The 27,476-nt window shown below is 32.2% G+C and overlaps 1 protein-coding gene across 2 annotated transcripts in view; it reads right to left on the bottom strand.

Annotated features, from left to right (window-relative positions):
* Positions 1–27,476, bottom strand: part of MEP-1 (zinc finger protein MEP-1) — a 233,767-nt gene that overhangs the window by 153,111 nt on the left and 53,180 nt on the right. The window contains exon 3 of one of the 2 annotated variants that reach the window (XM_035351658.2): positions 7,730–9,548. The exons of the other annotated variant lie outside the window; for it this stretch is intronic. Coding sequence (XP_035207549.1) covers positions 9,522–9,548 — 27 coding nt within the window. The 3' untranslated portion in view covers positions 7,730–9,521. Of the gene's footprint in view, positions 1–7,729; positions 9,549–27,476 lie in introns of those variants that run through there. 2 annotated transcript variants of the gene reach the window in all.

Below are 27,476 nucleotides of genomic sequence, written 5' to 3'. Positions count from 1 at the left end.
TGCAGTAAATTTAATGTTGCTGTTGCTGATTACAATAATTCTTCAACTTGAACCAAAATGAAACCATACCCTTCACAATGATTGCTTGATCAGCAGCATAATGAACATAAACCTGAAAACTATACACTCCTATGACAAGAAACTTTTGTTTAAATTTATGGTTTAACACTGTGTCAAAAAAAAAAACTATATCCCTTGTGATAACCACACCAATAATTAATAACGCACCTTCTTGTAATCATCGAGCGAAAAAGTGTAGCTTTTGACAACAGTACAGATAAATGACCAAGAAACTGCATCAATTTTCAAGCTGCCTTGCCTTTCATTTTTTGTTCCAAGGACATAAAGTTGAGGCTAATATTCATGAACAAAGTATAAGAAATGAAAACCAGAGTCTTCTAAGGAACATCTAAATTGCAATTTAAAATGTTACAAAGAACTCAAATGCACTACACTCACTTTTGGCAGAAATTATATTTACCTCTAAGCCCTTTTGAGGCAGTGCAAGATCTGTTTTTGCAGTACCTGAGCGGTAATTATTTTTTTGAATTTCAATTTTAATTCTATAGAATTTATCCTTAGAGGAGACAATATGATAAATTCTTGCATCTTTAAAGAGGAAAAAAAATCCTATTAACTATAAAATCCGTCAATTAACTGATAATTATACTTAGTTTTAAGTCCAAGAGATAAAATTTGGCTTTAAATAGAGTCAAAAGTCGTTAATTTGGACACCCATAATCCGGAACTCAAAGCAAAAATCTTTCTGCGCAAGCGCAGAATACGTTTTCGCGTGCGCGTTTAATGTATAACGGACGGTATAAGCTAAAATTATCTAATTCAGTTAACGTTGCAGATTGCGTTGTTCCTTAATCTTCGAATTGGATCCGGCTTATTATTTTTTGCAGACTGTAAGAGCAATTTTATAAAAGTAAGCTTGAACTTTTGATTATGTCAAATAGAATTTCCGATGCTGGAGCTCCCAAAGGATCTAGAAAATGAAAGTATGTTTCGATGTCCATCAAACAAAAAACGAATTGCTACAAAAAATGGATAAAGGCATATCCTTTGTTTATCTAACCGAAATCTGTTTATCAATTTCACGCTGCTCTGCGGGGGGGGGGGGGATGAACTGGAAGTTGATCTGTCAGCACTATCCTTATCTTCAGGACAGATGTTTTTATTTTATTCGGCTTATAATTCCTTACTAAATGTAGTATTTCATCTCGATGTACTCCCTCTTTGACATGATTTAAATCAAATTCATCGTCATTATAAATATCACGAATACAAATCAAATAGTTTTCTGGTTGCAATTTTCTAATTTCGACTATGCGTAATGTATGCTTTACGCATGCGAGCGTTGAAAGAAATGTTTAATAAAGTAAACAAATAAATATTAAGCTTCTTTTTTTGTAAATTTTGATACCCTTTAGATCATAATTGCTCATTATTTTATAAATTACAGTTTCATATTTTTAATTTTATAATTTCAGCATGCTATCTTACCAGATTTAAACTGATGATCTATAATCCGGAATCGCCGAAGTCCCGAGGAGTCCGGATTAAAGTCTTTTGACTGTAGTTGCTAACAAAACAGTCCTATTTTGCTGTTTTAAACAACAAGTGATCAAATTTGGGAAATGCGATTCCTAACGGTTAAATGAAACTAATTCCTTACAAAAGTCCCCTATGAAAACACTTAAGAACACAACCATCCGATATTTTATCATGTTCAAGTTTAATTTATATGTCGTTAACATGATCATTATCATTTGCACTTTATTGCTAATAATAACTGTCGAAATCAGTGTTAAATGAATGCCAATTTCACCAACTCAGGGTTTATACACATTTCTGCACATGGAAATTAAATAATTTTAAGGACCATTAATGAAAAAAATTAAGGACGTATGAGCAAATGGGAACTGAATAAATTCAATTGAAGATATTATCTATGCCTGAATTCCCTTTTGCATACCATCCTAAAAATAAAACAGATCCCTAAGTAGTACGCATTATTACTAAACATTAATTAATTAACATAATTATTAATAAGTTTGAGAATAAAATAAACTTTATGCAATTTATCAAGTTGCATTAAATATTTTACTCTTACAAATTGTTGGTCATATTTGAAAGAAGATAAGTGACATTTACGTTTTACTAATGGTTAACTTTATGTTGATTTTTTTATGTCTCATTTTGTCACATACTTGGTCAGTCTAGAGGTTTAGTAAATAAGCAGGCAGATTTTTATGTCAAACTGAATAGGTTAAAATGAGAAGATCATAATCAGCATGATTCATAACCAAAAGAATGAATGTTGTCACCACTGCTGCTTGTCTAGAGAGAGACCTGCTGGTTAAAACAAACCTGAAAGGCCTGATGTAGGCAAGATTGGCAAGTGTTGAAAGTTATTTAGGCTCTGTTTGATGCAGTTAGTGTCATAGCTTCATGTACATATCCACAGTTAGTGTCATAGCTTCATGTACATATCCAGGGATTGTAACCCAGTCAATATACTTTAAGGTTCCAATAAGCCTTTAAAGCACCATTAAAGTTGTTTTGTATTATTTTAAGTCTAAATAGATGAATAGTAGAATATGTTTTACTTGAATTTTTACATTTTTATATTTTATCTTGTGACCACACTGAGTATTAATGAAAAGCAATAACTCGCTTTAATATGTGGAGATAATTTTTAAAGGTAAGCAGTTAGTTATAAATAATTAAATTAGGTAGTTTGATAACCTTAGTCATTATGGATTTACATGACCACTATTAAATTTTATTTTTTAACAATATTTGTTAAAAAAGCCCTATTAAAATCAAAATCTAATAAAATTTCACAGTTTAAAGTATATTTAATTTATGACACAGATTCTTAAATGATATTAAGATAATTATGCATTAAAAGCTACAGAGCATTTATGTTTTGTAACAACAACAGTCAACAAAATATTTATCTGTCATTTTAATTTGAAACCTTCCCAGACATTTTGGATAGTTTATATTGATTTCTTTCCCTTTAAGCATCTTTTCTAACAATTAGAGATTTGTCTCAATATGCAAATCAATGCTCTCACTAGTTTCTGCATCTTTATCTCCTAACTTGTCAACCTCTCCACAATGTACCTATGAGGGTTTAATTGATCTGGTAAAAGTTAAATAGTCTAGAACTCCCGACAGGCGTGAAGCATATTATCGCTATGTCTGAATTGGGTTATTCAATTATGGCAAAGCACACGAGAGCTATCTGCCTAGAGGGATGCCTTTGTGGAGGACTTTCTAAGGGAACTGGCTCGTATACATGTTACACATGGAGAAAACCACGGAAACACCCGTTCGTGGGATTCGAACCTCATACCGAACTACCAGTGTTCAACGTCTTTACCGCTTGGCCTCTGGTGGGCCTTGCTATGTCTGAAATTAACTACAATATCATACAAAGGTTTAAATAAGCCTCTTATTTAAAAAGAGCTTAGAACATAAAGGCATGTTCTGATGCTAACAAAATCAATTAAAGCTCACAGTGACATAATTAAACAAGAACAGTCAAATTCAAACTAATAATGTGGACTTGTGGTCCAAGATTAGACAATTTAATTTTAATTTAATCTGGCTCAATAACTCTATCATATGAGGAAATAGAAATGGGGAATTAAAGTAAAGATTGAAATCATAAACAATTGGGTAATTTACATAATAACAACTGCAGATATCTTTGAAGAATAATTTCCTTTATGTATTCAGTTTCTTTCTCCAACACGTTTCCTTTTCATTTTAGAATTTTTGGATTTAATTAAGGATTTCTGTTATTCTAAAACACACTAAATGCATTTAGAATGTATAGAAAAATTGATTAATTTAATTTCTTTAGTAATATGGATTTCAGAAAAAATATGAAATACATATTGTAAAGGCCAGTTACAGAGCTGGTGTGGCAGAATTTTTAGAATTTAGTGACACACCAAACAACAAACTCTAGAAATGGCAAAACTTTTAAAACTTAGAGCAGGCATTGGAAGCAGAATTTGGAAAGGCACTTGGCAACAGAATTTAGGATAAACAGAGATTGCATCAGGTGGGAAAATGCCTAGTGCCAGCTATGTGTATAATGCTAGCAACTAGTGCAGCTATGTGCATTACGAAATATTAGATGAATCTTTTAAATTGTAAGTTTTCAATTTCTTTATTAATAAAAAAATCCCTTTCTATAATGCTTGCCCATGTGATAAGATCAGAAGCATTTTTGATATTTTCCATGCTTCTGTCTAGTGAAAAGTAGAGAAAATAAAGAGAAGATAAACATGTTAAGATTCTAGTATCAGAAGTAAAACGTTCATGTTCTTCCACATGTTCTCCAAAAATTAAGAAATTCATTGCAAATTTTCTGTAAAATACATCCATTACGTGTTGATACCATGGAGACATTTTTCATTTTGTCACATGTTTCTCAAAACTTCTAGAATTGTGAGTCTATAAATCTTGCCTTCAAATCCTTCTAAGCTTTCAAAGCTGCAATATCTAAAATCCTAAAGAAAAATTATCCCTACCAATTCTGTAACAGCAAAAAGCCAGAAATATTTTGGGAAAAAATAGGAGAGAAAAAGTATAAAATTAATTTAATGGAGAAAACTGATGCACATTATGAGAAGTTTTAATATACTTCTTTACTATGAAAAAAATTAAAAACAAGAAATTTTTAATTAAATACATAGCTAATTTTGCTTTTGCTAAGAGCTGTTTCGTAAATTGTGCTTTATAGCATTATATCTTGTTTATTTTTCAGATTTAAAATATTGTATTGCCAAAATGAAACTTTATAATATTACAGCGAAAAATAAAAATGTTTTATTTTAATGTTATTTTTTAAATATAATTTCAATATATTACCATTATTTTAATAAAATTTATCAATGTTACGATGTTTTAAAAAAAAAATCGAAAAATTCTCAGATCCCGCAATTAAAAAGTTTCTGTAGAAATTAATCTTAAAATCGCCAAAATGTTGAAAAGTCGCCAAATTTAAAACCGTTTAATAAAAGAATTCACATTCCCCAAAGCAAAAAGTTGTTTAAAAGCTCTTTACTAGAAAAAATTTATTTCGAAATGCTTATGTTTCGCTTAGAAGCTCTAGTACCCCATCATTTATATTAGAAACAAATTATAACTCATGAACCCATTCAAAAGATAACCATATATACGGCAGTGAATCGCCAAAAATATTCTTCAAAATGCTAATTCACACTCAAAATGGCAGTCGTAAAAACAGCCGAAAATTTCAGATGATTAAAATTAAGGACCTTCTGCTGATTTTGGACAAAATTAAGGATTTTTAAGGACCAAAAATCGATTCCAAAAAATCTAAGGACTTTTAAGGACCGTACGAACCCTGCAACTGCAGAATCGATTCATGTTAACAAGTGAATAAAAACATACTAAAGCCATAAGATAGTTCAACAAACAGCAGAAGTTACATAAGCAAGTTTCATGCACAACTGCCAAAGTTTAGAGGCTCTGGTTTTCATTTGCAACATTTAATCCTGTACAAGCTCAATGAAAGTTTCATACATGTATTGACTTAATAATGCTTATTACCCATCCAGTATTAAAAATAAGTAAAAACACTGATGATCATTTATGTATTTTAAACCATATAGGCTTTTCCCTTGTAACCAATGGACAAGCTGCAAATTTTGCACCAGATTTTTTTTTTTTTAATATTTATTCCCAGTTTTTTGTATTGTATTGAATTATGATACTACTTGAACATAGGATAATACTATTAAGGAAATAGATTGAATGCATGAGAGGTAATATTTTTTATAGCTAAGTAATGTAATAAATAATATGAAGCAATAGGACTAAGGTATACCAGTCATGCTTTTGAACATGTGGAATGAGAGAGTATATCCTAAACACAGCCCGGACTACAAATGACACTCACAGAGAAGGCTACTGCAAATTTTGGAGCTCTTCGTTCAATCTATGTAAATTAAAATGCAATAAACACACTAATTTCAGATATGTGTTGTTGCTCTTTTTCCTCTTTTCCCTCCCAAACAACTTGTATAAAATGTTATCAACAACAACTGAGGCACAAAGAACATAAGAAACGTTCTAAAGATATCAGAAACCACAGAATTTACTTGGTACATTATAGATGAACTGAACACATTTGCATACTAATTTTTTTTAAACAAGTCTTATTATACGTAACATGCAAATTCATTTTAAAAATTATTTCAAAATAATTTCCTTTTTACTATTTAAATAACATATGCACCTGAATGTTTCATAGTCAAAACGGCTAAACCTCTCCTAACTTCCATAAATGAGAAGCATTACATAAATTAAACGAACTTTTATTAGCTCTGATGTAGCATACATAAATGAGTACATATGTTTTAAAAAACAATATGGAAAGTAATAACTAAAATCTTGAAAGCACTAAGTAGCGAAAAATGGCTTTGGTATAAAGTCGTTATATAAAAATCAGCTCCCACAACTGCGTTAAATGCAAATATATTCTTTTACATAAGCTAAAAAAAATTCCTTCTTTCTACGTGTTATCTATTTTTATTCGCTTAAAAACTATACATAATTAATAAAACAATAATTTTAACCAATAACTAATACCCACTATGAATTTCTGCACTAAGTAAAAACGGCTAAGTTGCCTATTGTACATAACTTAAAAAAAAAAAAAAGTGTCAATTCAAATATTTGCCATCTTATAAATAAATATATATATATATACAATAAGATATGAAATCTATCAAACAATATAGGCCACGGCCAATTAAACCAAACGTTTCACACTTTACGGTTTAATTACCTAGGAATAGCTAAAAGCGAAAATCGCTAGCCATTAGTTCACGGCCGCGACGTTAAAACCGCGCTGTTTTCGACTACAGTTTCCGTTTACCACTCTACACTATAGGTAGAGTCCATTTAAAGATTGGGGATGCCACTGCGCTTAACCAACTGTTCCAGTTTCAACTGGATATCATACGCACCGTGTGGGGAGGGGAGTTATTACGTATAAAATTAACGCCAATAATGGCATCACAATTCATTACAAATATTACAGGTGCTCAAAGCTCCGAAAATGCATTCTCATTCTTAAGGTAGCACAGAGGTTACGAATATGCCGATCACCCCTTATTTGGTCGAATCCAAAATTTCTCCGGCGTCAGATCCGAGATCGGAGTGTAGATGTATTACAACAGCGCTGCCAGATTGCTAAAACGAGATGTAATGAGTACTTCTCTTTTTAAATAATTTAAAATTTTCCTTTGAAGTTTAAAGTCATTGAATACATCGAAACTTTAACAGCGTTATACAAACTAAAAAATAAACGTCCATTTAATTTTCTTTAAAAATATGCACGTCTGTTAGTAGTCAATATTCCGTTTACTCTCAAACATGATGGGCTCAAAAGGATGAAATTTGAAGTTATATGCAACGCAGATCTATGTACATTATTTTTCCAATAAATAAAATAACGGGAAAAACATTTTGAATTTCCCCTTGTTAACAGCTAGTTAATGCATTACCAAAACAAAAAATAACGATTTACGGCCAGAAATAATTATTCTCATTGTATTTGGCATATCAAATAACCGTATTCTAAGAATAAGATTATTTAATTAATAAGAATATATTTCAATTTTTTACAATTAAAGAAAAAAAAAAAAAAAGACTGAGATTAAGCAGCATGTCACATTCTTTTAACAGAAAATTTATTAAAGACAATATTTTTGAAACTTACATTAGAATCTGGGTTTACTTAATTCTGATACTTCCAAAACTTTGTTAAAAAAGGCCAATAAAAACATTTTAATGAAAATAGCAATTTTTTTCTGGCTCAATACACAAAACCTGTTTTTATCTGACATCTGAATCAGAAAGCAATGTGTAAATTTTCATGTGTGTAAAAATTCCTTTAATCCAGAAAACAAGTTTTATGAGTCTTACAAGAACATGCTAAAAAAAATTTGAATAAAAATATAAATTAAGTATTAAATTTTCTGTTCAGACAGATGATCTCAAAGCTGCCCCGAGTGAATATTATGTTGAAGCTATATTTAACCTCAGCATATTTTTTGGTCTTTTCCACAAGCTATCCATACAATTTCAAGACAGTTAAACTGTCAAAGAAGTTAAGTATGTGATATGTGACGACACTATTACAAACATATTTTAGCTATTTTCCCAAAGTATTTTAAATCTCTATATGTGTATCACAGCTTATTTTGCATTTAATAATGAATAAAAATAATAAGGCTTACAGTCTTGTTTTTTAAATATAAAATTTTACATTCAATTTGCCTATGAAGCATTTGACAAGATAAATAATACCTCCTTTTGGAGAAAATTCAGAATGGAAAAAAAGCATACCCAAATGTGAAATATATGTAAAATGGAAAAATGATTATAAAATACATTAACAAATCATAAAACTTCACTAAAGATTTCTGATGATTTAATTAAGAATACTGATATTGTTCAAGCTGCATTGGAATTACATTTCAAGCAGAATTTGAAATAATATCAAGTACTGATTTGCATGCTGAAAATTTTCAAAGCAATAGCAAAATTTAGACAATCTCTAGATCATATCTTAAAAAGTCTACAAAAGCACACAGTTGTTTGAACTGACAATAGCACACAAAATACAATAAATTTACCTTTGTACAAATATTGTCTTATATCACTCTGGAACCAATTTCTCAGATTTTTTGAATAAATTAACACTTTAAATAACTTCTTTATAAACAATAATTGCATTTAAATGCTACAAGCACATATTTTGTTCCCAGAGCATAATTTTCCATACAAAATTTCAAAATAAATAAGTAACACAAAAATGAATAATTTCATTTATAAATATTCCTAAGGACATACCATGCTGAAAATTCTATCAACATATTTGACAAGCAGTACTCAAATTTTCAACTTCACAATAACGGTAAACATTAACTGCCATGCAGTTGTCAGATTGTTAAAATTTAGGTTGAGAATAAAGGCACATTTACACACCTGAAATGAGTTACAGTTGCATTTTGTATTTTAAAACTAAATACATAAATAGAAGCAACAAGTTCAAAATAATAAGTTTTACCAACATCCGAAAATCCATTTACCAAGTCAACCATCTAATGAGGTATATACAGGTTAGGAAGGATCAAACTGGAATTCACACTGCACCAATTTCAAAACTTGTTGAATGAAACATAGTCCTTGTATACAGTTCTAAATATTAAATATTCAAAAGTATTTGTGACGTTCACTCACTGGTAGCAAAATTATTTGCATCTAATGAGATCTGATTGTGCATATGATTTATGCAAAATCCACAGACCAACTAGGTAGTGACAGGCAAATGTTGAAGATCACATTTCTTTCATGGTGCTAATTTTCACCAACATGAATACTTGGCCATATTCATGTTACTCTGTAAATTTACCTAGCATTACATTATGTACATTTCCATGAGCATGTTATAAAATCTAATCACAAACAGCTGTTTCTTCATCCTATAAAAGAAAAAAAAAAAAAAAAAAAAAAAAAAAAATTTTTTTTTAAAAGCATCATGAAAAAGAAACATTTACAATACCAAACAAAAACATAAATTTTCGAAAATTTATTTGTTTAAACTATTTACAGCTTCCGATTTCTTACATTAACTAATGTTTTACTACTAAAGTGTCTTGAACAAAGTAATGACTTCCAAACAATGAACAAACTTCCAATAAATAATAAATTGAATTCAACTGACTAACAAATGGAAATGTTACAGTATTTAACTTTCTGGTAAGAGAGCTAAATAAAAAAATTTACATGATCATTAATCAGAGTATTAAAGGTTCCTTCCCCCCTCTAAATGATGGCACAGCATGAAATTATTTTTTTGAGTTTTAGACTAATAAAGCTTGCATAAGAACTTCTAAGTCATAATTAAAAAAAATCTCAATGCATCATTTACCGAATTAATTGTGAAGAAGTTCCTTCGGCTGGTTTGAGGCACACTAATTACACCTTGTGATGACTGAAATTGAGATATTGTGTTACTCACAGATCATGAAAATCAGATACTTAGCATGGATTCCTGAATTCAGAAATCCTGTTATGCAAGTGACCTGAAATGTAGACATTCTTACAACGTACAGCTTTAAACCAAAGGGCATCAATAGCTTCATCAGTATTGGAATCACCATGTCCAGGTGTAGAAGTCCTCTGGTCAACAGTGGCATTTCTCTACCTCCTGCAAACTACAAGCATTCTGACTTGGATAGTTATACCCAAAGATAATAGTAGTAGTAAATGGAACATTAATAGTTCTGTGCTTTGTGGATAAGATCTTATCAGATCCGTTTGCTTCCATACCCCCCCCACACACAATTTGAGCAGTATAACGCCTGGTTATATTTAGCTCAGGTTGCCCAGGATTCGTCACCTCATTCCGAGCATATGCGAGACCAACTAAAATGCCTTGGAATATTCAATCTAACAGCTACTGAAACATTCAGTCTATCAGCATCAGGAACATTTTCAGCTCCACATGACTAACATCATGAGCAATGTAAAGTATTAAAAAAAAAAAAAAAAAAAAAAAAAAGAGAGAGAGAGAGAGAGAGAGAAGACAGTGATAATTATACATCTTCCATCCTCAAAATTGACAAAACTTGCAGTTTTCATACTTTGAAAGAACAACTTACGATAAATTAAATCCACATTCGGCACTGGTCTTGCATACACATTTTGAAGCAAAACAGGGAAAATTTTTTAATTCTTTGCTTAAAATTATCCTAAATACTAAATTTTACAAATACATACCTGCCAACCTCTAAAGATAAAAATTCAGAAGAACACGAAGAATTAATATCATGCTTTGATATCAAAAATTCTTTGGAAAATTTCCTGTCATAACAATTAGTTTCCTCATAACATTTAACAATTAAAATGTTTTCTAGAGTTTTTGGTAAAATTGAAGAACAAAACATAGTTTTATTTTTCTTCACAACACTGAAGACTCTCTCGCACTCAGCATTACATTGAAAAATCATCCACTTTCTTTGACGTTGTCGAAGCCGAAGCATTAATTTCATGCTTTTTAGACTTAACATGCTTCACAATATGGCTTCTTCCACCGTGACTTATTATGAAGTCACACACGCACACGTTGCAAAATGCATAGTTATTTCCTTTGAAGGATTCTTTAATATGTTGGAAATTCGGCTTTGTAGGCAGGCCGAAAATGTTGAGAATATGTTTTTTTTTTTGAACTCATTTCGTAACAACGACGTATTAACAAAATTCGCAGAACGTGCAAACAAAAACAAACAAACAACAACAACAACAACAAAAAAAAAAAAAAAAAAAAAAAAAAAAAAAAAAAAAAAAAAAAAAAAAAAAACAGAATGCGACAATCCATGATAAAAAATAATCTGGCGCCCACAAAGAAAAGAGTGGGAGAAACAAGTTCAGCGCATTGGATTGGCTGGTTAAGCGGTGAGTTGGGAGAAACCGTAGGTTACTGGATCAGTAGTTGGCGGTAAAACACGAGGCAATTGGCAAAAAATTCTAAAATTTCGACAAAAATCACTAAAAACACTTGAAAAAGGACAAAAATCGTAAAAAATGGATTACGATCGTAAAATCGTAAAGACAAACACATTTTCGTAAAAATTATGAAAAATTCGCAAAAGTTGGCAGGTATGCAAATATCATGCAAGTAGTTTTGCATTTATTTACATTTGAAAGCTAGAGCTAAAAAAATTTAACCATGACACTTCCAATTTCTGTTAAGACAGTTGATTTAAATGGCTCAAAAGTCAGATTGTTTTGGCCTGAAGGCTAGAAATAAGTATTCAAAATGCTGTTACAAATCAGATGCTCATGAACTGCCACTACTAATATCCAGAAGGGCAGTGAAACCTGCAGCAAACACGAAGCATTCACATCCATGCCTGATCTATGAATGTGGATGTCAGAAACAGTCTTTCTCAAGGGAATACAAATAAGCAACTAACAAATGCTCAGTTGACAGTTGAATACTATGTAGGTCCAACTACACATGTATCTGAGCACCCAGTTCACCTGATTCTATTGGATGTCAGATTCCAAAGCAGATGTCTTTTCGTATGCCTTTGTTAACCTCTCATAATCGCCATTCCTAACTACAGTAGGCAAGTGACTATATTGACTGAACCTTGCAACAATGGAAATGATTTTACATATTCGGTGAACTGCGATTTCTTTTTACAAATGCTGATGGGTCTCGTTAGGATAAACTATTTTCCAGGCAAACCACAAACTGATCAATACCTGTAACTTCAGGCATAAATAAGTCAGTGGTAGCTTTGGGAGATATTTTCATGGCTTACCTCAGATCAGTGGCAGTTGATAGTGGCACAATGATACCAGTAAATAGAGAATACATAATGCTTACCAGTAAATTCTTTAATAGCATTTATCATCCCCACTAGAAATGGATAAGGCTCCTCACAAAGCTATAATTATGATATAGTGGTTTTTTTAATAAAGTAATGAAAACCAAGTGATATCCTGGCATTTTAATTTTACTAAGCACATCTAACATGCACAGACGGTCACTGACCACCTCATCATGATCTACATATACTAAATGACCTCTGCATGCAAATCTAATATAATCATATTTTGGACAACTTGTGGAACTTGTGGAATCCATGCCATAATGAAATGCAACTGTTTTATATGCCAAAAGTGGAGCAATGTAGAATTAGAAGAGTGACTACAGAAATTTTGATGGCATAGAAGTGTTGATCCATAATGAATAGGAAATTGGAGCCGAAGGCAGATTAAAGCTTCCTTTTTTATTTCAGTAAACATGTTGTGGCCACAAACAAGTTGGCACATTAATTGTGCCTATTCCAAAAAGCTTACCTTTTCGATTATTTTGCAGTAAGAAAGCAGGAACAGACATACTGCAGTCTAGCTAGGCCAAAGTGTAGAAAGCAAGTGTATTACGTTCAAAGTGAAATCTTAATTCAGACTGAGCTAGTGTTGGTTCTCAATGTAAGAGTCATATGACATGGATTAATCTAGAAATGACGCAGTGAAAAGAGAGGTTAATATTTTTAGAATTGATTAGGGAAATTTACATTGATAATTTAAAATCTTTTACATATTCTTTGTTTTTCTTAAAGATATATTTTATTTACACATAAAAATTAACATGTAAAATATTACAAAAACTATACAATATGTATTTGTTCATCAGAAATATTTACATAAAGAAGAATGAGCATACTAGATGGTTAAAAATCAGAAGGTACATAAAATAAGCTTCCAAAACCATCACAAAAGCAAGCTGGTCTCATACTGTTATTTATAAATGTAAGAAGCTGTGGTTTCTACTTCTGCATATCACATATATGTATTCCATTTAAATTCACTGAGAACAAGTGGGTCATTTAAAGACTTGATGGGCTCTGTCAAATTTTAAGACATTTGCACATTCTTCATATTCATACTTTTCATACATATCATAAATTCTTTCCTATATTATGCACTTGTACTGTATGCATTTTCATTTAATTCAACCAATTCTAGTTTCCTTCCTCTTTGTGTGTTATCATAATACTTCCAGTTTGTATTTTCTGTTTAATATGCACCATCTTATTTCAAAACTGCCTTTCACATGATGAAATTAATATTTCATTTTGAACATGCATGTATATTCAAATAAAACCAATATAAGGGCTAAAAACTACATTTAGTTTGAAATAAAACAGGGATATTATTAAAAATATTGCTTTTAATCTACCACACTGTCAAAAGTATTTAACGTAAAACAAATAATAATGCAAAACAGGTAATGTCAAAAAACTGAAAAAATGCTTTGAATGTATTTTAATTATATCCTCTTGATTATACAAACTTGCATACATACACAAAAAGGGGAGAGAAAGAAAAATAAAAAAAAAATAATTGGAATTAAAGTACAAGAAATGTCACTTTTATAAAAAATTCCAATGAAACAATAAAAATTTGCTTTCTTAACATATATTCATTATCTCCTGATAAACTTCAGAGTTTATTTACGATGACAAATAAATTTCTTCTTCACTTACAACTAAATCCTTTAGACAGAAATAGTTTTACCTATTCTCCCAATGCTAATTAGGAATTTCTAGCACTAGTTTACATTATCTTTGGCGGATCAGATGAAACTACAAGAAAGTAGATTTAGTGGGAATTTTAAACTTACATATTACTTGCAATCCTTTTGAAACTGATTTGGCCACTGTAAAAGGACATGCATACACCCATTCTCTGATCATGAAATGTTATTAAAAATGTCTATTTAAGTACATCTCTGATACTTGTTTGAACATTTTCCTTCTTCCACTACAGGCAGAAGTTTTATATGTATGTACAACATGGCAACAAAGCATCAAGTTCTATCAATGAAGCAAAATATAACGCTCAATAAAGCAGCTTGTAATAAAAGGACAAAAACGGAAGAATTTATAATATCCAACCTTTACATTTTTCAAACATTCTAAGTGCATGGTTTAATACACTCCTATGTCTTCTCATCAAAAAGTATCATTTTCGATTCTAAAGCTGCATTCACACTGGTCCGTTGTCATGAAAAGAGTGCCGGAGTGATTTCACACTTTCGCAAAGTCTGAACATCACTACTAGCAAACCAATGCAACAAAACCACCTTCTAGTGAGAGGAGGTAGTTGTATTCTAATGCGCATGCAGAAATCTTTCTCGCCTGAACTTATGCTCTGAAAATTAGATCATCTTGCTAAATATTATTTAAGAAAAAAAAGGAAGGTAAAATATCCACAACTAGTTCTTCATCAACAAATATCTCCAACCATAAATTTATTTATTAACAAAAAATGCTACGATTTATGCATTTTAAATATCCATTAGAAAAGCTGCTATCATATTGTCAGCAAAAAATACAAATACATTCGAAAACCAAAAAATCCACCAGTAACTGAAATCTATATAAACTCAGATGGTGGACGGCAAAAGTTTTGAATTAAAAATAGAAAGTACTTACAGTGGCTCTAAAAAGTGTTCATACACTTACGATTTTCATTGAAATAGGGTTCTACCGATTAATTAAAAGAAAACTTTATGAATGAGATTTTAATAATAAGATCTATAATCTATTCATAACAAAATTACACAAAATATATTTAAAATATAGCAAAACTTTACTTTTAAGAAATTAATAATAAAAATATGACAAACTTTTTATCTCGCAAAAGTCTTCGTACACTGAAATATTTTTGGATAAAATCAAAATTAGAATTATTGTTTGCCACTTTTTAAAATTTTTGCATTAAGGTGGCATTTAAAAAAATCGTTTGCTTTAATTTTTTATTGTTTACTTCATAATATTCTATTTATTATTGAAAAATGGGTTCACAGTCATAAAGAAATTACAAACAGCATTCGAAAATTGATAATTTTTCACCATAGCAGTGGTAAATCAATTCGAAATATCGTTAAATTAGTTAATTTATCCCATTCTACAGAGCGGTAATATGATAAAACACTTTAAAGTAAAAAATCGGATTGAAAACAAGGTAAGAAATGGTTGACCAAGAAAGTTAACTAAACGTGATGAGAGATTTATTATTAGAAAATTTGTGAAAAACCAACGTTTGAGTGCTGTAAAAGTTTCTGCAGAATTTAATGCAAAGTTTTCTACTTTTTCACCTGAAACTGTTTGACGAGTTCTCAGAGAAGTTCGGTTACATGGGCATTCTGCCCATAAACAATTTTTTGTTAGTGAGAAAAACAGAATGCTTAGGCTTTCATTCGCAAAATCAATGATGAATACACTCGAAACGTACTGGAATAATGTCCTATTTGCTGACAAAAGCAAATTTAACATTTTTGGTTCCAATGGTTAAATAACTGTACGGAGAAGAAAAAATGAGGAAATTCATTCTAAGGACTTAGTTGGAAAAGTTAAGCATTGCGGTGTTCTTGTGTGGGGGTGCATAGCAGCATTAGGACTAGGTAATTTAGTATTTATTGATGGCATAATGAATCGTTCTCTTTAAATATTTTAAGAGACAATTTAAAATTATCAGCCCAAAATTTGGGTATTGCAAACAACTTTATTTATAATCATGATAACGATCCTAAGCATATGGCTCTCAACGTTCACCTGTGGTGTCTCTATAATTGTCCACAGGTTTTGAAAACACCACCTCAGTCGCCAGATTTAAACCCCATAGAACACATTTGGAAAGAACTGGAGGTTAAAGTACGAAAAAATGACATCAAAACAAAAAGCGAACTCAAAACAGTCATGATGGAAGAATGAACATTGATACAGAAATTACAGGTGTTGTGAATGCTAAAGGATATCCTCCTAATATTAATTTAACGAAAAATGAAAATGTTTACTAATATGTCAAGATTTTTTTGAAGTGTACAAAGACTTTTGCGAGATAAAATGTTTGTCATTTTTTTATTATAAATTTCTTAAAAATAAAGTTTCGCTATATTTTAAACATATTTCATGCAATTATGTTACGAATAGGTTATAGATTTTATTATTAAAATCTCAGTTATTAAGTCTCAGTTCTTATTATTAAATCAAAAAGTTTACTTTTAATTAATGGATAGAGCCCTATTTCAATGAAAATCATAAGTGTATGAACACTTTAGGGAGCCACTGTAGCAAATGAACTCTTGCTTTCCATGTACTTCAATCCATAACAAAGTGCAAACTTTCGCTTTAAGAGTTGCGATATGCGCACTATAGATGGCTCTTCATATCAGAAACTTGGGACAAAAACATGAATTTTTGTGTGGTATTTTGGCTTTTTAGAGCTATATTTTTAATTAAAATTAATCTAATTTGTGCTTAATTAAAACTATTTTATTTCTTGCTTTACACAGAAGAAGAGAGCAGCGGTTTACATTAATATGTGAGACGACTGCAGCAAGGAGATACAAATTATGCAATTGATAAAAATGCACTTTAATGACATTGAAATTTCTATTAATCATTTCCAAATGACGCCTTATTAATTCTTATCCAAAAGCAGAACACTAATTTTTGTCACAATATTGCACAAGAGAATCATTTTGAAGACAGGAATACGATATCCCAGAACAGGATCGTTATATATATGTCTAATTTATTTATGAATTTTTGAATGATAATTAATTGCATATTTTGATTTTAGAGTGTGCATTTTTTATAGGTAGAACATCATGAAATCTTTTGCATAATGTATGAACTTCCCTTAATATAACTGGTTTAATTAATGTAATAAAAATTACATTTTGTTTAAATGTATGCAGGATTTATAGGATTACTAAACTAAATATCATACTTAATAAAACAGTTACTTAAAAGTTAGTAAACAATGGAAATTTAAAAAAGTCTTAAAATATATTTTCTGCTTTAGGTACATATTTTTTACCTTAAATGTAACTGTAATTATTTCAATTAGTCATTCATGTATTAATGAAGAGCCACTGTTTTAAAGTTTTATTTTATAAAGTTACTTTTGTCTAAAATGCATTGAATAATTTCATTTTATATAATTTTTATATTTCTTCTTTTTTAAAAATTAAATTCCACAATTAGCAAATTTGACAATTTTAAAACTAAGAACTCACTAAATTACGTAAAACAGCAATTTTATACTATGATCAGTATTGCTTTTGCTAGTCTGGCTTCAGCTGAAAGAAAATCGGACCGACAGATCACCTTATGAATTGTGAAAAAGGTTCACTGTTATACAAAGGATATTGCACACAGTGCCACCTAGAAGGTGAAAATTACATTTATAATCAATGAAAAATAAATGTAGACTTCTTGTGCACAAAGAAAGTCATGGTAGATAAAAATCTGGTATATTCGCAACATCATCTAAGATGGGAAAAGCAAGGCTTGAATCTGCAAAACAAGTATCTAAAATCATCAGTTCTCAGTATGGTTACTAACGCACTACGGTGTTTGTGGGGAAAGCTGGTTTTCAGACTTCATATTCAAGAAACTAAATAAACATAATTTTGTTCATTTGTTGTTTTAAGTAGCTTCTTCACCATCAAAATTTCTGTAAAGTCTGCTTTTACCACCAAACACTGCTTTTCAACTGAGACTTTATGAAGTTATCATCAGATATTTTATGACCTATGGCAACAAGGCTAGGCTTGGGGGGATTTTGTTTATGATTAAAGTTGTGATGATTTATTCAGCAGACTTTGCATATCTAAAAATCATTTCCAGACATCAGATTTTTTATAAATAAATCAATTCTGAATAGAAATCAAATCTGAGAATCAAGTTTCAGGATGGGTGAAAGGAAGAGATTTGAATGAATATATAGATTGCACTTTTTGGAGAGGGAGTGGCAAGATTTTCTGTTCTCTTTCTTTTTGACTGCCTCATTTATTAGTGAAAGCATAAATCATCACAAATGTCCCAGAAGATTCAAAAGATGAACTGTTTTGGTAGTATTTGAAATATCCAAGCCATGAAGAAGAAAACAACAATGCTAAATCATTCAGCAGAAATGTAAAACAAATACATTATACAAAAAGAGAACAGAACTTGAGGAGACTGTTTCTTATAAAAAGTATAAAATGAGATAATTGTTGAAGCAATAGTAAATATGAAACATCAGACTATTTAGTTACAAAATTTTGTACAATTTTCTCACTAAAACAATCTCAGTTTTAAATAATTGTGGATACAGCTTCTTTTGTTCTTTTTAAAAAACAAGTTTTAAAATTTTCCTCAGCTTTTCTACATTGAGATTCAGTCATCCTGTAATTACAAAATTATGCCCCCCCTACCAATGGCGGACACCTGCTTATAATAGCATTGGCCACTCCTAAGTGGTGACCATTTTATTGTGGTGGCACCTAATGATGGCCACCGCTACCTCCTGTGAAGAGACAGGCAATTTTACATCCCTGCCTACTCCAGAATTCGAATGCAGGCCCTTCAGTATGGCAGTCAGACTCCCCTAAACACTATATCGTCTGGGGAGCACAAAATTATGTTAAGAATAGCTATTTGATATACAGCAAATAAGCTTCATACTAACATTAAATTATGTAATAATTATAACAGTATATTTATAAATTTAATAGACACTAACAATAAATAATAATCTTATTTTATTTTAAATCCTGAGCATGAATTTTCATTTTACTTACTGCAAACCTATTACTATAAGGGCGAGTCAAATGAAATTGAGCCAATGCGAATATATGACAAACAGAGTACTTTATTTAAAGGTAGTCTCCATGAACATTGAGACATTTATCCCATTGACAAATGAGCCGCGTGACCCCCGTCTCATAAAACTCCTTGGGCTGTCGATTCAAAAAGTCTGTAACTGACTCCTTCACGGCGGCGTCCGACACGAATCTGGTACCCTTGAGATGTTTTTTCAGTTTCCCGAAAATGTGAAAGTCGCATGGCGACAAATCTGGGCTGTATGGAGGATGTTGCAGCATGTCCCACTTGAACTTTGCCAGTTGTGTCTTAACCACATCAGTGACGTTGGGACGAGCATTGTCGTGTAGCAAGATCACACCATTCGTCAATCTTCCAGGTCGTTTGTTCTTGATTGCGACACGCAGCCGATCCAGCGTTGCACAATATCGCGAACTATTGATAGTCTCTCCACGTTTAGCAAATATAATCAGTAATGGCCCCTGACGATCGAAAAAAATGCAATAGCACCTTTCCCGAGGAAATGACAGCCTTTGCTTTCTTCGGGGGTGGTGAATTCAAATGTTTCCACTGTAAGCTTTGCCGGCGTGTTTCAGGTTTGTAGTGGTGGCACCATGATTCGTCTCCGGTCACAATTGCAGACAAGAAGTCGTCACTCTCATTGTGATACCGGATGAGATGAGTCAAAGCAGCGCCGAACCTCTCCGTCTTCTGGCGGTCGTTCAAAATCTTGGGCATCCATTGAACACACAAAAGCCGATAACCGAGATGATCATGAATTATGGTGTGAACCGAACCGTGACTGATGTTCACACGCTCTGCCAGTTCATCGATGCTTATCCTCCGTTCTTGTCTAATCAGCTCATCAACCTGTGCAATTGTGTCGGGGATGATTGCAAGGTGGCTTTGGCCCGGTCTTGGATCGTCTTTGCAACTTTCACGTCCTTCTCTGAACCGTTTGCTCCAATGCTTCACAGTGACCAATGCGATGCAATGTTCACCGTACACAGCAGTCATACGGCGACTAATTTCATGTTGGAAAACACCTTAAGCTGTCAAAAACCTGACCACACCACGCTGTTCCTCTTTTGGAGCGTCCATTATGTCACGCTACCGTCTTCAACCCAGTGTAAGAGCGCCTTAAAGAACTTTAACCTCACACTTTCGTAAATGAAGGCTGTCTCTGTGCTACACGCATGCGCCGCAGATGATGGACCGAACCATTCTTGCTGAGGAGGGGTTGGCTCACTTTCATTTGACTCGCCCTTATATATCAATTTAGCTCGAACTTCTACCTTGTATAAACTAATTCTAATCACGATTTTTTTTGGGGGGGATACTGTTTGTTAATACCTAATGCAAATACATTCATACCGGACAAGGACAAATTTCTGCCCTCTATGATGGATCAACTATTTTTCCAGCACGAATTATGGATTAATAAGATTGTCACTTAAACTAATAAATAAAAACACACACCTATGTTTTAATATGCTAATTAGTGGCTTACAGATTACACTCATAAAATTAATCATTACCGATCAAATTTATGTGAATTTGCATATTTTTAATCATTTTTGGACTATCCTTATACAAAAATTATATGAAATACCCCAATAATCTTAAAATAATACATATTTATTACTGTAGGACATATTTCAAAATATTTGCTAAACATATCATAGCGTGCAGCCCACAATCTAAGACACATAAATGTTCTCGAGTTCAGAGACATTCATTGCTTTTTAATTCTGCACCTCATTGAGACAAGAAATTATTGCTGGTCGATTTTTGTTTATTATTGCTATTTTTTCATTTCTGCAGTAAAATAATTACTTCCAATGGTAATGCTTCTAATTAATTATCTCTGTTTGCTATCTTAACTTTTTTAGATCCCCCACCTAAAATGAGTAATCAAATGTATTTTTACTATTAGCATTACCATTTCTCTTAAAGGCCAAATATGGGAAAACTGTTCATGATAAAAATATGCAACTAAATACGAAAGTCTAAACTTGTATTATTTAGGCAGAATGATGAAAATGTTATTTTTAACGTCACAATCTCTTTCATTTTAGGAAAACATTTAAAGCTCTATCATTAATTTGCCTCTTTCAAAAAACAGTTAACATAAACAGTTAAAATATTTTCTAACTATAGCATATTTATCTTTACCACTGGCTTTTTTAGGTACGAAATAACTAGAAAAATATAATGACACTATTACCAATGTACAAACTTTCAACCAATTTTACAAAGTCTGAACATTCCTATTAGCAAACCAATAGCATAACAAAACCACCTTCTAGTGAGGGGGGAATTCTGTAGTTGTATTCTAATGCACATGCAGAAAATTTTCACACCTGAACTTATGCTCTGAAAATTGGATTATCTTGCTAAATATTATTTAATAAAAGGAACAACTGTCCACAACTGTTCTTTACCAACAAAATATCTCTAACAACCATAAATTTATTATCAAAAGAGGCTACTATTCATGCATTTTAAATATCCATTAGAAAAGCTGCTATCATATTGTCAGCCAACAATATCCCTAAAAAATCGACCAAGAATTGAAATCTATATAAGGTGGTCCACTAAAAATCAAAAGTACTAAGCAAATAACCTCTTGCAGAAGGGAAATATTGATCGTGAAAGACATTTTTCAATTGACTTCCCCCCCCCCCATGGCAGATTGTGAACAATTACAAATGTAACCCAGTCTATTAATTTATACAAGGCCGGATGTGGTGGTCTCTTCATTATGGAGGCACTTAACATGTGGGCCACCATCGCCTTTCCTATGAAAGGACGGACAGTTACAACCAAGCCTTCTCTGGGATTCGAAACCAGGCCTTTCGGCATCACAGTCAGCTTCCCTGACCACTGTACTGACTGAGCGGCTCCATTGACCGTTGATCAGAAAAAAAAATCTGACGTGTACACCACATGACTTCCTTGTACGGAATATTAAATTATACGCATTTTTTCTTGCATTTCATTTCAACTTATTGGATGGAATTAAATCTACTCCATCGATAGCGCATAAACAATAGAATAAATTAACTCTTTAAAATTCACTAAATTCGTTTACCATAGTGGCACTCTGGCGCTAGGTTCACTCAACAGTATATTTTATTCATATTATAACTCAGAATGCACAAAATTTATATCATTTGAAGAATTAGCTAATCGTTGACACATGTTCTATTCAAATACTATAATAAATCTAGAACGATGTATAAAAGAAATTAAGCAAACAAAACAAAAAAAGAAACAGTTTTTCACAGATGATTTAGTATTTCTCATTCAATTAATTCAGTTCTCACTTCGCGAGAAGGCAAAATACATAAAAACTCAAAATATCTATAATAAAAATTACAAAGTAAATATTAAACACTTATTTCCTCGAAAACATTCTCGAAAGGATTAAGCAAGATTTAATAAATGAGGGCGTTATCTTTGTTGTTGCGAGGCTTAGCCTCTCTAGATTGGCAACAAATCCACTATTCTGCTGTTTCAAATGTAAACAAATACGTATGCTATGTTATTTAAAAATTAGATTCTATCTCTGAAAGAGCTCCACTCCAACAATGTCTTAGAAAGGATGAAACAATTTTGGTTGGCACCCTAAAGGATGAGGACGGTAACTTTGCTAACACTGGTAAAGAAGTTATGGAAATTATGGCCAAAACCCACTTTCCATGAGCTAGGGATACATACAGCAATGAAGGTCAGCACATTATTGGCTCCGTAAAAAGAGTCACTAGCAGTCAGTGGAACAATGCTAAAAATATCCTTAATCATAATAATGTTAGGTGGGCTATATCCATCTTCAAACCACTCAAAAGCCCTGGAACTTATGGAATTAATGTCCTTCATGATCTAAAAAGGCAAAGGAAATCGTTATCCCAGTGCTGATTAGAAATTATGGAGCTAACCTGGCATTCCGAAGATAAGACAGAAGATTAGGATTGTTTTCATTCCTAAACCTGGAACAAATAACTACAACCACGGTAAATCCTTCAGACATATCAGCCTTTCTTCATTCTTCCTTAAAATTATGGAGAAAATTATCGATAGATATTTTAGAGAATACCTAGGTAATTGCAATCCCTTATATAACCAACAATTTCCCTATTAACTTAATTAAAACTACATAAACAGCATTACATCAGCTTGTTTCCAAGATAGAAAACACTCGGGACAGAAAGGAAATTGCCTTGGCAAGCTTTCTTGACATAACAGGATGCCTTAGATAACACTCCACATCTATCCATCCTTAATGCTTTAAGGGACATTGGGATTAACCATATTTTATGTACATGGATTGAAACCTTGGTTTTGGATAGATTTATTCAAATGAATATCTTTGATGAATCACCTGAAAAAAGACTATCAGAGGCTATCTGCTATCATCATTACTTTGGACTCTAGTAGTAAATAGCCTCGTCAAACACCTAAATGGCATAGACTACTACATGCAAGGCTATGCAAATGACATTGTCATACTCATCTTTAATAAAGATTTTAACATAACTTGTCAACTTATGCAAAACACATAAAGTTATACAGTCAAAAGTCGTTAATCCGGACTCGTCGGGACTTCGGCGATTCCGGATTATAGATCATCAGTTTAAATCTCGTAATATGGCATGCAGAAATTCTAAAATTAAAAATATGAAACCATAATTTATGAAATAAAGAACAATTATGATCTAAAGGGTATCAAAATTTACAAAAAAAAAAAAAAAAAAAAAAAAAAAAAAAAGCTTAATATTTATTTGTTTACTTTATTGAACATTTCTTTCAATGTAAGTTGTTTAAGTTGCTTCGTTTTATGTGATCATACTTCCTCTTTAATTCTATAAACAGACATAATTTCTTGTTCAGTTACAAAGATCCGCTGTTCAAGTCCCGTAATTGCTGTGCCGAGAATACCGACTAACTTGTCAATCGAAATTTTTTCGTTTTCACTAACCTCTCTGTCCCATTCTTCATGTCTTTATCCATTTTTTGCAGCAATTCCACTTTTTGTTTGTTGGACATCGAAACATACTTTCGTTTTGTAGATCCTTTGGAAGTTCCAGCATCGGAAATTCTATTTGACATAATCGAAAGTTCAAGTTTACTTTTATAAAATTGCTCTTACAGTCTGCAAAATATAATAAGCGGGATCCAATTCGAAGATTAAGGAACAATGCAATCATTAACATTAACTGAAATAGATAATTAGATAATTTTAGCTTACACTGTCCGTTATACATTAAACACGCAGGTGAAAACGTATTCTGCACTTGCGCACACGCATATGCGCAGTAGTCAAGGTCTTACGCGTAAAACGCCTGTGCGCATGTGCCAACGCGCCGCATGCGCAGAAAGTTTTTAGCTTTGAGGTCCGGATTATAGATCATTCCGGATTATGGGTGTCCGAATTAACGACTTTTGACTGTATAAGTAAATGGTGCACACAGAGAGATCTGAATGTGAATCCACAGAAAACCAATCTTTGTACCATTCACATGTAAAAGAAAATGGAATGGTTTTTCCATTTCAAAACTCTTTGATGTCCAGATAAACATGATCTCTAAGGTAAGTATTTAAGATTATAGCTTCCACAAAAGCTTACCTGGAATAAACATGTAGATTATAAAATTAACCTAGCAAAAGGAAAAAAAAAAAGAGCATCAGGATGTGCCAACATATGCTCAGTAAAAACTGGGGTTAACAACCAGAAATGATGTTTTAGATGTATACTGCAATTATTAGACCTTTTATTATATATATCTGTGATCTGATAATGCAGGATGGAGCAGAGAACTATGAAGAACAGGCTAGTAAGTCTGCAAAGATTGGTCTGTCGATGTATCACAGGTGTAATGCCCTCAGCACCTACCAGAGTATTAGAAATCATATTAGATCCGACTTCCTTGGACGTCTTCAGTTGCAGTGTTGCGAGAATGACTGCATATAGAATGATGCTACAAAATAAATGGTATGGCAAGCCTACTGCTAAAAGTCACATCAGTATTACTAAGAAAATTCATGATCCTATTCTCCTGATGCCTTCAGGCATCATGGAAATAACTTACGAGCTTGACAGGCCATTTGAGGCAGTTTTTCCTACTAGGGATGAATAGAATGACAACATGTTCAATTTACATTCCGATGATCTAATGCGGGTCACGAATAGAAAGAAAGACAGCCTCTCAGGAGTACTGGGAGTACATGGTGTATCACCCAGAATTAATCTCTTTAGGTCTTGGAGGTATGCCACTGTCTTCCAGGCAGAGGTTCTCGCTATTACTAACTGTATAAAAATAAATATACAAAAAGGCTACCATGGTAAGCACACTCTAATTTTTTATGACAGTTAAGCAGCCCTAAAGGCTTTACACTCATTCCAAATTAAATCAAAGATTGTTTTGGAATGCAAAAACTTTCTAAGAGAACTGGCAACCAGAAACAAGGTAATCCTAATCTGGTACCAGAATATAAAGGGATTGAAAATAATGAAAAGGCAGATGAACTTGCAAAACATGGATTGTCTTTTAATACAATAGGTGTAGAACCCTTTTGTGGTATGAATATGAAGACTGCAAAGAGTGTCCTCCTTAAATGGGGGGGGGGAGTTTGACTTGATTCTCCTGGACAAAAACATGCTAAAAGTGCAATTATCAGACCCCTGCCAAGACTGCCTCTGAAATTCTTAGGTGCCCAAGACTGAAGATACAAATAATTGCGGGCTTTTAATCACAGAGGACTACTATTTCAGAAAATACCTTCATACTATGGGACTTTTTCAACAACACCCTATATGCAGGAAATGCTGTAAGAACGACGAAACAGCACACCATCTTATATACAAGTGTGCTGCCCTTGCCCTCACTCACTTGACTACTTTAGGTATTCTCAGTATTATTTTATAAGATCAGATTGCAGCAAAAAGTATTTTAATGTCATGGCTTTTTTTAAATTATCCAGATCTGTGCTAGCAATGTTTATAAATTTCATGCATGGTTTAAAATGGGTGTAAAATATGTATCTCCAAAAGGTAATATTGCTTTTTTGTTCAGTGTTCCACCATAAATTATCCTTTTTTTCCTTTTCCTAAGAGTGACTGTGACACATGACTTGTTTCTAGACATGTAGGAAGACTGTCATTGCACAAGTTGAAAAGCAGTTGGAGTGATTGTATTCTGAAGAACAAAGCTCTTTTGCATGTGTATATATGAAAATGTGCAAGTGCTTGGGTACCTATTCTTTTAGAATAAATGAATTCAACAAACTGATTGTAGAAATAATGATATTTTCTCTTGGCCATCCCATTCACAGATGCATTTTGTGATTTCTTTCTTTATAAGTTTTTAAAGATAGCTTTTAAGTACCATCATTTCTCACATTCCTTCAGTAACTTTATGATCAGATAATGCAACATTTTATATTAATTTAGCCACATCGATGTGCATCATGTGAGCCATTCGTAGATTTTAACAGATAAACTGTCTTATACCTGAGCGATAGAGAGTTATACCTGAGCTTTATTAAGGGGCTGTCAGACCTGATAAACAAAGTGGGCGATCCAAACAAATGGAGCTGGGAAGCACTGGGTTTGTTGAGTTTGGCACATAATTCTATTTAGCAGAGGTGCCTTATACCTGCACAAAACTTTTCTCCTGGATACGCAGGGGATAGGTGATTTTCTTAGTAGGTCTTGACAGTTGGTGAAAGGACACCAAACTTATAACAATAAGCAAAAATCAATCAGATGCTATTTTAACTAAACATCGCAAAGTACATAAGGACTGTCTGAAAGGGAAGTATACTTTTGTGGAGGAAATTTAATGAAAAATTGTCTCTTATTCATGTTATGCAAACAAAACTTTATGGAAATATTCACAAAGCAGCCCATTTGCTTAGTTTTGAATACAGGTGGAACTACCAGTGTTTAGTGGTCTTATTACTCAGCCACTGATGCGGTTTCAATAAAGCAAAATTTCAGTAGTTAAAATTTTCAAATTTTATTGCCATCAGAACTAAAAAATTTTACTGTTCCATCTTATCTGAATGATAAAATTTAAATAATCTCATGAGGTTCCTTTAAATGATAGTAAAAACAAAAATTTAGAGTATTTGCTTAAAATTGCATAACTTATCAGAGAGTACTGACTGTAAATAATTTGCTTTAATTATAAATTAATCACCAAATTTCAACACATAACAGAAATAAAAGCA

Source organism: Stegodyphus dumicola, chromosome 8, assembly GCF_044657685.1.
Source record: "Stegodyphus dumicola isolate Sdum_Otavi_A_Nest chromosome 8, ASM4465768v1".
NCBI lineage: Eukaryota > Metazoa > Arthropoda > Arachnida > Araneae > Eresidae > Stegodyphus > Stegodyphus dumicola.
This window is presented reverse-complemented; position numbering and strand designations above follow the sequence as displayed.